Below are 12,287 nucleotides of genomic sequence, written 5' to 3'. Positions count from 1 at the left end.
TAATATATATAGAACGTATCCAAATAAAAAATGCAGTACAATTTAATTTAAATTACTCTACAAAGGACGGACCTACTCACGTACATTGGACGGAGAGAGTAAGAGCCCAAGAGGCAAGCAATAACCAAATTCATATCAATCCAACAAAATCTACAAAGATATTATATAAATATGATTAAAAGTAATAAAAGATTTAAAAGTGGTTATAAAATATGGTGATATATTCTTTGGTCTAGTTGGCAGTGCTTCGTTCTGTTTTCTGTTTTCAAAAGGAGTAAAAATTGACAAATTCTTTAAGATTTCGTGTAATTTTAAAAGTTATGATATTTTTCTAACTCTATATCTTAATACACTTAGTATGTACTATGTAATTTAATATTGTAGCCTCAATTTTTTAGGGTGCTATGCTATCGAAGATATTAAACATGCTATGAACCTATCTTATTTGTCTTGCCTTGCTTTGCTTTTCTCATAAAGTATTTCTCTGAGTCAAAAAATTTTTTTGCTGCATCCTCATTATAAGTATGAATTTTCATTTTCTATTCTTTCTCTGACTGTAATTATAACTCCTAAAAGCAGAATATATTAAGTAGGATGATGATAGAATATTTTTTTGGTCTAGTTGGGTTGGAGTCTTGTTGTGGATGGTAAAAGGAAAAAAAATATAGAGTAGCGACATGGTAGAAGTGTACTAGTGACTGGAACATGGGATCATGCACTGATTACCATGTGATCTTCCGCTAAGTCTGCTGCTAAGTACCCAATAATATTGTTTTCCTAAACTACACTTCCCTAATTAAATTACTTAAAAGTATTACTTATTACTGATTATTACTATCGAATATTGCAACACCCATTAACATTATACGCATTAACAACCATCAAATAGTAAATAACTTTTGTTTTATTCGTTGAAATTATTATTTTTTTTCATTTTTTGATAAAATTTTTTTATTAGGTATATTTGGTAAAAATAAATCTGTTTATTATTTATAATTATTTTAAAACTTTTTTATAAGTCAAACAATTAAAAATAAACAAATAAATAATACTTATATTTATTTTCATAAATAGATTTATTTAAACTCAAATCAATATTTTTTTGTGGCAATGGAAAACCCCATGTCTTTTTTCTAGGTTCACCATTGATTTACAAATCTTATTTTCATTTTCAAATTAATTATCCTTTTTCCATATCAACAGCATATTTCTTTATTTGACTAATTTTATTTGTCTAATTTTTTAACTACACATTAGTTGCTTTCTATATTAATATTTAAGGGAATATATCAACAACATAAATTTTAAATTTTGTCTTAAACCAAATATATTTTATACCCTAAAAAATGTACTAATTATTTACTTCGTCTATTTAAATTTACATCTTATAATGTTTAAGATAGTTGATATATTTAAGTCATGATATAAATACTCGACACAATGTAAGCTTAGGTATGATTAATTTGACTAATGCTATGTCCAAAATCATGGGGATCTAAATTAAAAATTTGGCATATGGATCAGTGTTGATGCCTTGGATCCTGTAACGATTGCATAATTAATTTTTTTTAATGATTAATCAATTAATTAACAGGCCCTGCAGAGTGGAATAATATTACCCTCTCACATTTTCTCATGCATTTCCTAACTTATTAATCATATATACTTTGTACTGTCATTGGCCGTTATTTTTTTTTATTTCCCTTTTAACAATTTTCATTTTATTTATATAAGAAATTCATCATAGTAAACTGCAGTTTGATTATTTATATAAGAATAAAAATGATAAGAATTTTTGTAAATAAGTATTAAATTAAATTTTTTTATATATTTATTTTATGAATGAAAAATTAAAGTATAATTACTTTATGATTTTACAAATAGTGACGTACTTATTTTTTTATAGATATTCTATGACTGTTTGATTGCCAGTTTTACATGGTATGAATAATGATGGATAATTAGTGTAATTTTTGATAGGCCAATATTTTAACAAGTTATGGTTAATATTTATGTTTGTTCCACCCCTATCATTTGATTTGGTACTCATACAATTCATTCGAAAATATAATCATTTTGAGTTATCATTATCATCAATTTATTATCATATACCTAATATATCATTAATTAACTATGATTAGGTTTTGGAGAGGGATTTTATAAAATGACAAAATAATTCCTTTATTGAAGGTGATAAGGAAGTTGTGACCAAATAGATTTCCAACTCGAGAGAATTTGCAAATGAAAACATAATCATTTGGAAAAATGATATTAAGTGGTAAAGAAAAATTGTGTAAAAAAAAATTTTCTATAATCAAAGCTTCATTACTTTGTGATGTGGGAATGACATGGTATGATCTATGAAAATCTACATTACAATTCATTCTTATTGCCAACATTTACCGTCAATAATCAAATCGACTAAAATGATTTCCAAAATGGTGTTTCATAATGAAAAAATTCACAATGAAAGGAACTTTGTGAAATTTCTATTCGAAGAAAAATGTGAAAAATAAGAATAGGAATATTAATAACCTTTAGTAATTTAACTTTTCTAAAATTATTTTTGGTGTCAGAAGAGGTTCATTTAAACCATATTTAACATGTTCGACTACACATGACTCTGAAAAATTAAAGGCTTCAGTATTAAATTACGTAGTATATGTTAAGTACTTAAAGATCTAAAATTTTTAAAAAAATATCATAATTTTTAAAATAGCACAGAATTTTTAAAAAATTTATATTAATTTTTACTCCGCCTCGATTCGATGAAATACCTGTAAATATGAGCTTACTAAGAAATTAACTGGGCCAGCTAAATTTTTTAGTAAACTCATGAACCAAAAAGACTCCTAACATTCTCTGAACTGGGTTTGGTTAACTCTGAATTTGATTATGAGGGTGATTATTGGTTACTCCTGTTACTTTAAAAATTGCTTCTACTGCACAAATTACTGGATTTGTTTTCCCATGCATTATTCATTTATCAATATCGCCGACACTTATCTTTTTTATTATAATAATAATAATGTTCTTAACAAGAAATTTATTTATACATAACATAAATAGGAAAAATAAAATTATAGAAAAATTTAATTTTTCTTAAGGGAAAATTTAAGGGTTTGCTTAGCGTAATGATGATGAATTTTTGGCTAAAAAACTAAATGGTAGATCGGAAATTTTGGGTAAAATAAAATGATGCAAATTTAAATGGACAATAATTTTATGATACATGACACCGTACCAACCCAAACTATTATACGAGTAAATATGGTGCGTGATAAATTGTTTTTTTAAATCAATTATGATAAGGTATACATACAAAAATTATCAAATGATACTAAATAGAATTTAGAAAATTAGTCTAGACAAACCGAACAAGCTGGATATAATAGATGACCCTACATACAAACTCAAAAAAAGTTGAATACTACAACTAATTGATAGTATGAGCTAGTTACTCATGTAGTTTATAAAGTATTATATACTCTTTTTTTCGATAACAAAGAAAATTAAATGTGAGTAGCAAATAAACGCTTTAACGTTACATTATGTCTTTTATGTACAAAAATCATAAAAGATATACTGACTAATATTTAACATTACTCTTGATAAATGTTTAGAGTTTTTTATATATTTAAGATTAAGAGCGTAAAATAGCGTCATAAATGCGTTAAAAACTACAAATTCAAACCAAATCATTTATTACACGATTAAATTCATATTAGCATTTTTATTAATGTGCGATAATATTCACAAATAACTCACATAATTTTGTATTTAATTCATAATATGATTCAGTTGAATAATTATAAATACCACTTATATATTCAGCTAAATTCTAACTCTCTTTTTCCTTCATCAATCATTTTGATAAAAAAAATAGTTAATGAAATGTTAAATATTTTAAGTAGCATAAATTGAAGATATTCTAGGAAGGAGGTACTACATGCCGTAATGTGTCAGGTTAATCATGTACTTAATTTATTAACCCATTTTGTATTTATTTCATTTTATTTTTCAAGGAGGCAGCTTTTGATCCTCTTATGAATTCTATACGAGTATAAAGTATGCATAGTGGGTAGATAGTAGATACATACATGGGCGAAGCCACACCAGGCCGGCCGGCCGATCCGTGGCCAAAAATGCGATCCTTTGTAATTTTGGCTTTGGCCCCTTATTAACATATTATATAATTAAAATAGTACATAATTATAACAAAAATTACTATAGGTCAATAGTTAAGATAGCATATTTGTAATTTAAGATAATGGATCAAACTCAAATTTGACTATTATTTTTTAGTAGACTAATAAATTTAATATACATAAATTCTCATATGAGGCGGGCTCACGGTGAGACCATTTTAATTGCCTTGGCCCAATGTACATTTATTTTTAAAGTGATGACTTTTTATAGCCTTAAAGTTACACTTATAACCTTAAAGTGATCACTTACAATTTCAAAGTGATCACTTAGAGAAATGGGCTTACTTGTATGAACTAGTTTCATGGTGAGACGATTTCATATAAGACCGGTTAATTTAATTTATACTATAATGTCATTACTATCTATCTTTCATAATTCACATTCATCTTTTTTAGAGTGTGTCTTTATATTTTTGCTAACTTAATTTTAATAGTAATTTTTTTAGAGACTTAGAAAGCAAATATATGAAGTGAAAAACACTTAGTTTTTTTTAAAAGGGGTAATTATAGGGAAGCTTCAACTCTAATTGTCAAATATAATTTTTGCTATAATTCAAATTAATTTTAGTCTATATGATTTAATTTTCATAGTTTAACTAGTTTTTATATAATAAATAACTTGTAAAAATCTATAACATATTAAGAGGGCTTTTGGTAAATGGCTGATAGCTGATTATAGTGACTGATTTGACCAGTTGATTTTATTAACTGTTTTGACTAACTGATTTTGAACCCACTGCTATAAGCAACTTGTTCAAAAACAGCTTATTCGTATCAATAAGTTGTTTCAACCAATTAATTCACCAAACACTAGTATTAGTTGGTTTGACCATCCAATCCTCTATTTATATCAAATATCCCAATAAGCTAAAATTGTCCAATAAGCTAATTTGTCAAACACCCTTTAAAATGAACAAAAATCACTATCCTACCCAAATAATCCTTTTTACATATCTCATGTTCTCAAGCAATAATAATTTTAATTAATATTAATTACTTGTAATTAAACCTTATCTCTTATTAATTATTACATATTTACATTCTGTGATTATTATTTTTATTTTAAATCAGAATAATATTATTGAAAAATGTAATAAACAATAAAAAAAAAAAACAATAAGGCAAAAGAGTTGCATTGTGGTGAGATAAAATGTAATTGTATTAATATTGTTGATTCCCGAAACGATATAAAGTCGGTTGATAAAGGCAGGTATTGCATAGCTTTCTAATTACAAACTTCCGTCATCATTGCAGGAGTTTAAGCATTCCTTTCATTCATATTAATTAACTTAAACCTCCTGAAAGTAAACTACTTACCTTAATTCTTTTACATTCTCCATTTTCATTTTCCAACTATTTATTGCTTCTTATTCTTAATTAATCCCCAGCAACTTATGACAGTTAGTTTGTTAGGTGCAACTTTTCAATTTTAATACAGTGTAGACTGAAATAAGGATAGAGTCAGGTAAATTCGAAAATTGAGTTTAGAGTTTTACTTAAAAAAAATAATATTGAAAATTTTATACTTCTTTCGTCACGAAAATATTAATAAAAGGTGAAATATTAAAATGAAGGAAGTATTCAAAATTTCATGTTATTTATCATATATTTAAATACCTTTTCATTATGATTTTTACATATATTACTAATTTGAAGAATTTTTATTGTAAAATAGAGGTGACATTTCCATGTTATACTAGTTTTTTATGCTAAAAATATAAATCTTCATTTATAATATATGTTTGATGTAACATATAAGCATAAAAATAGCTTCTTTTCAATAAAGGTTGTATTTTATTAATATGAATTTAACATATCTAAAAATTAGCTTGTCACTCACTTATAATAATTTATTTTAAAAATCGATTTTTATTTCAATTGGAGTAAATATTATTTTTTTCGGTTAAAATCTTGATTCGATTATTACTTAACCTTGTTCAAGCGAATTTATAATCAGAAAAAATCATTATTATGTTGTAGTCATAATTGAACATAGTTTACCTCTATTGCTAATTATTATTTAAATTATATATTTAAGTATCAAAATCTCATAAAGTTCCAATTAAAAGTTGAACCGTTGATATCATATTATACTACAACATAAAACTTTTAAATTTTTATTTCAATAATTATATTCTAAATTGGGACAAGGGGCAGGTCCCCTTAGCACTTACTCCATTAGGGACACTTCCTTGAATATTAAATAAGAAAGCACATGATGTCGCTTCAATGCACCCTTAGCAATAAGGGTAAGGGGCCCTTTCCTTCCCTTCTATCTTACCTTCGCCTACCCTCCTTTAAGTCACCATAACGGAATGTGGATTTCATTCATCACCTTTCTTATCTTTTCCTTTTTTACATCAATTTGTTTGCCGACGGCAATACTCATTCTATTTCTCAAAATTTATATACCTCCTCCGTTCATACTACTACATGCACCAAATCAATTTTTACTCTATTTATTATTCTATGGTAATTTACATATTTCAATGATTATACGATAAAAAAACATATTCATGTGGGATCTTATTTTATTTATAGTTTTTAGTTATGTATAACTCTATATTTAAACACTCCGACAAAAGCATTGAGTCGCGCAAAAATGTGTCTGGTGCAAGTCTTTTAGAATGAAGAAAGTATATCTTTCGAGATGTAAATATCATACAATTAACTGAAAACTTAATGTGGCATCCTTACAAAAATTTGTCATATGGAATAATCAAAGTGATTGTTTAATTGCTATATTTATTAAACTATATATCATACAATTAACTAAAAGGATTTCTTTACAAAGATGTGTCATATGGAATAATCAAAATGGTTAATTGTTATATTTATTAAACAAAATAAATAAAATTGATTTTATTCTATTAACATTAATTATTATATTTCCATTAAAAAAGTCAAAACACTCAAAAAAACACTCAATTTCTGTTTGCGGATAATTCAAAGAAGATGATAGTATACATTCTTAATAATAATAATAATAAAACTAATAATTTTAACAACAACAACAACAACAACAACAACAACAACAACAACAACAATAATAATAATAATAATAATAATAATTACATCATTAAAATTTTTAATGTGAAAATTTCAATTTAATTGCGATAACACTTTTTAAAAATCATAATAATTTTGTATTTTAATATTAGTTATGCTAGTTAATTTATAGTTGGAAAATCAAACAAAATACAAATTAACGTGAGATATGGATTATTTAGATAAAGACGGAATAAATTTGGATGATATTAAAAAAAATGAGACACCATTGCCAAAAAATATTACTGACCACGAAAATAGAAATATAATACATTTTTATTAAGACAAAGGAAGTATTATTTTGTTATGTAAACCTCTCAATATGGAAGTAAGGTGTTAAGCAAATTAATTACCTAACAACTAATTTATGATGTTTTGTTTTGAATATATATATATATATATATATATATATATATATATATATATATATATATATATATATATATATATATATATATATATATATATATATATATATATATATATATATAATTAATTAATTAATTCAAAATAATATCATAAAATTAGGAGAAATTTGAAAATGTCAATAGTAATTTGTTTCACAAATCACATATACACAAGACAATTTCATATGATAAATTGTCAAATAATTTAAACTGCCTCATGAATAAATGTACGTATTTTACATGTTGACGTATGAGTAAAGTGCACACCAATTAACAATTAATACAATTCAAACGGCACTTTCACTTAATGGTATAAAAATGTGATAATGGAATAATGACGAGACTTAAGGCTAAATTTGCTAGGAAAATACTTGACAAGGCTCGTGATAGTACTTGTCTTTCTTTTAGTACTGTTATTCACGACAAAATTCATTCTCATTCATTATCATTTAAAATATGATATTAAAAGTTAATTTATTAAGGAAAATATTAAATTGCAGATGAAACTTTTATCATCATAAAAAATGACATAAAACATCGCATCAAAATTTACATTAAAAATCATATTCATTAAAAAATTATTTTAATTTTTTTATGTCATATATGTAACTTTAATAATTGAAACTAAAGTACATTAATTTTTCCATAAGTCAAATGTACAACTAACAAGATTAGTTAAAGTTTACAATATATAGATATAGAAGATCACAAGGTCTCTTAGTTGGCGGTCAATAGCCTCCTAGTTGCAATTTTATGATATTAATTTCTAAATAAAGTTATATTTTTCATCAAGATTGGTTTTTAAAATAGTTATAAGGAATAGTGATCATGTGATACTTAGTGGAACCATACTACTCATATTTTTTAATTAATAGCAAAATACGACACAAATCCAAAATATTAAAAAAAAAACAAAAACAAAAAAAAAAAAAGAAAACTTCATTTGCCATTGCTCCACATCCAATATCATCTATCTAAATCATGAATTAAAAAATGACATGGAAAAATTGCTAAATAGATATTGGGAATTTTAATTTTAGAATTTTCCTAATAAACAAATTAAGGGTCATACATCAAAAAAAATAAGTTAATTACTTAATACTCTTTTCGATTCGGTAGATGAGTTCCATTTAGTTCTACACACTTTTTCAATGTATAAATTAAATCTTTATAAATGTTATTAATAAAATTTAGATTGAGACAAATCAAATAAGATTTCGCTTGAATATAAAATTTTAAAATAAAATACAAAATGAGAGTAATCGCTATACAATGCTAAGAATAATTTGAAAGAACTATTACAACAAAAAACTAAGTTAAAAATTAGAAATAAAATCAAAAGAATACTACATGAACAATTAATCTACAAAATGCAATGTGCTTTGTATTCTTAAAGTTTTATGCTAGGGTTTTAATCCCTTGACCAAATGATGCTAACAAAATTTTTGAAATGAACAAAAGATCAAATTTAGGAAAAAAAAAAAGAAAAGCCTTAACAAATTGTGACTACTAGTACCAAAACACTTCTAATAAGATCAAAATTTTAAGTTCTTTGATGTTACTTGTAACTTTTACCTTCCTAACTAACACAATTACCTTAGTTATGAACTAAATAAGGTTCCTAAAATCTGAACCAAAATGTTGATGGATCAAATAATCATCATTGTTAGATGGGTGGAACATCATACTATTATTTGGAATATGATGATTGTAATGATCATGTTGAAATTGTTGTTGTTGTTGCATTTGTTGCAATCTCATGGCATTTTTTTGTCTTTGGAGCTCCAAAACTTTTCGATGCGAGTTCGAATGCTGTGCTATTACAAAAGTCGGGCTTGCAGCAGGTCGATACTCGGGGACTAATCGACCCGACTTGTATCGAACTCCACAAGCATTACAAAGCGTCTTTGGGCCCATGGGCCCGGACCGCCATTGTGGTGTCTTGTCCGTTGCACAATGCAGGCACTTTCTCGCCTCGCCCCCTTGGGTCGAGTCAATTGTCGACCTATGCCTACCCATACCCGAGCCCTTTTTTTTTAAGCCGACAGGCTTTGTCGACGTTGTAACCTGAATAGGCTCACTATCACCGTGAGCAAGGGCAAGCGGGCGTGACGCCCAATTGTCCGAGGGAGTCCGAGAGCGCTTGCTTCGGGCTGCCTTCTTTGTAGGCGCAGATTTTTCCGTGTCAAAGATCGGACTAGTTGAAACCGACTCATCTCGAGCAGGTTCAAGTGGGTAGTACTGGGTCTCAGAACACTCATCGGGTCGGGCCTTCATTGCCGACATCGTAGTATCAAGAAGTTTGTTCAAATTTTCACTTGAGCAGGAATCTTCTCCCACAAAATCTGAAATCCATTGTAGTTGAGCTAATTCAGCATACTGTCCAAACAAACAAAAAAAAACAAAGAGTAAATAAACAGTTAAATTAATTAAAAGTTAAATTAATATTCCACAATACAGAAAAATAATTGATCATCATAATAATAAAAATTTTGGTTTCATAAATTTAAAATTTAACTTTTTGCCATTGATTCATATTTTCAGTACAATAATTATTGATTTTTATTTTAAGTTTCATTATAAAATGATTTAGCGACACTTTATTTGTTCTTTAGTGATATATATAATGCTACTATAATCTATAGTGATATTTGTGAGAAATGTCACCAGATTTTATGTCGCAAAAAGCTTTAGTGTGCTTTTTTATTATTCTGCTAACGAGTTTAATAAATGTCACTAAATTCTCTACATATACTATTAGAAATTAAAAATAGCGATATTTAAAATAAATATTGCTAAATATATTCCACTAAAAGCAAATTATATTGGGGTGATTATTTAATTATCAATTGTTTTTTTCTCCCTTTCTTTATGGAGTTACAAAACCGATGGGCCCACTACGATTACTTCCTTCATAATGCATTCTGTGACTCTCTTCCCCACCTCTTTTCCTAGATAGGGACGTAATGAAGATCAAAGCTCACAACCACTATGCAAAATTTCAAAATAAAAAGGCACAAAAAAACAAAATATCTTTTTAATCTCGTATAAAAAAGATTGCAACATTAACAATCAATACAATTATTAATTATTAGTTAAATTATGCGGTAGGATTAAAAATAAAAAATGTATATGAATAAGAATTAAAGTGTTAAAATACTGTCTAAACCTTTCTCGAGTCGAGGGACTTTTTGACCGCACTCTCCTCTATGGGTATGAGCTGCTGTCGTTCTTCCCTCCCCAGACCCTGACCATAATTTTCTATGAGCGGGATACACTGGGTATGACGATGATGATTAAAATACTATTTAAATTAAAATAGAAATGTTATAAAGTTGAAGGGATGGACTAAAAAAACAAAAAATATTGAAGAAAAACTTTTCTTATCAAATTATCATCATTAAAAGTAAAACTAAAATAAAAAAAATTGTGATTAATATTGCATTGGTTGTCCATTGTTATAATTATAAAAATTGAAACAATGCTATTTAGTACTTTTTTTTACATTTTAATTTTAGTACGAATTAATTAATTTTGTGTGGAATACTGAGTTGACAATTCCTAAAACATTTTAATTGAGGATTATAATTCCTTATATTATATACTCCGACACATAATTAATTAAAACTTTGAATTAAAAATTAGACATTAAAAAACTATCGTACCGGAAGTGGTGCATGAATAAGTTCATCTAATAAGTGGGACCCACCGGGAAGAGGAAAAAGAGAGTCAAATGAATTAGAGTTATCAATATGATTAACAGTGGATGAATCAGAATTAGAGTTAGATTGAATTACAGCTGTCTGATTATGATGATCATCAAAATGATCAAAGTGAGGCTCAACATCTTGATTGATGATAATATCATCATCATGTGGTAAGTTGAGAAGGTCTTCAACAGTGAAAGGATCAAAAGTAGGTTTTGTTTCATGATCAAATTGTTGTTGACATTGTAATTGTAAATTTCCAAATTTAGCATCCATTTCTTTTCTCGGGAATCTCTTTAAGGTTTGTGTTTGAAAGATTTTGAGTGAGTATGAAAAAATAATGTGTGAGAAGTGAAGGAATATAAGTGGAAGAGGAGAGGGAGTGATGTTGTGGTTGAATGGAATTTAGAGAGAGAAAAAAGGGGAAAAGAGAGAGAAGGAAGAATAAGAGAATGGTAAAGAGAGAGTTTTGGGTATAAAAATCAAGAGGAGAGTAGTGTGTGTGAGAAGTGAAGAAACAAACAAGGAGATTCTAAGGGGCTTTAAGACAACTCTTCATATGCAACATTTCCTTGTATTATATACTTTGTTTAAAATAAAAACTTTATAAAATTTTACTAATAAGGGACTAAAAAGTAGCTTTAAAATAATTAAGTGGTGGTGAAAAATAAACTTTTCAAAATGAATATACCGATAAGAATGGAAGTGAATTTTGAACACATTATTGAAATAGGAAAATATAATAAAGGTTGATAGAAGGTTGGTAATTTTTTAGAGTGGTAGATAAATAGAAAGGATGAGCGGTTAAAATTTGAGGATAAAACACATTATTTGTTATTATCAATAGCCTACCTCCGCCTATGGGTTGTTTGTCAGCCCTTAAGATTCAAACCTCTTTGACTAATTGGAACCTAAAC

The 12,287-nt window shown here is 26.9% G+C and overlaps 1 protein-coding gene across 4 annotated transcripts; it reads right to left on the bottom strand.

The window, feature by feature from the left end:
* Positions 1-8,870: 8,870 nt before the first annotated feature.
* Positions 8,871-11,907, bottom strand: LOC130804583 (GATA transcription factor 12-like). Of its 4 annotated transcripts, none has more exons than XM_057669063.1 (3): positions 11,329-11,896; positions 10,833-10,940; positions 8,871-10,042 (listed from the first exon to the last, which is right to left on the bottom strand). In XM_057669063.1, the coding sequence occupies exons 1-3, from the start codon at positions 11,644-11,646 to the stop codon at positions 9,272-9,274; spliced, it is 1,197 nt and encodes a 398-aa protein (XP_057525046.1). In that variant the 5' UTR covers positions 11,647-11,896; the 3' UTR covers positions 8,871-9,271. The 4 variants fall into 4 exon arrangements, with proteins under 4 accessions (XP_057525046.1, XP_057525047.1, XP_057525048.1 ...); XM_057669064.1 differs by having other exon boundaries at positions 10,833-10,910; XM_057669065.1 differs by lacking the exon at positions 10,833-10,940 and having other exon boundaries at positions 11,329-11,907.
* Positions 11,908-12,287: the final 380 nt, after the last annotated feature.

This window comes from Amaranthus tricolor, chromosome 17, assembly GCF_026212465.1.
Source record: "Amaranthus tricolor cultivar Red isolate AtriRed21 chromosome 17, ASM2621246v1, whole genome shotgun sequence".
Classification (NCBI taxonomy): domain Eukaryota; kingdom Viridiplantae; phylum Streptophyta; class Magnoliopsida; order Caryophyllales; family Amaranthaceae; genus Amaranthus; species Amaranthus tricolor.
The sequence above is the reverse complement of the archived record's forward strand: the minus strand, read 5'-3'. Positions and strand labels throughout refer to the sequence as shown.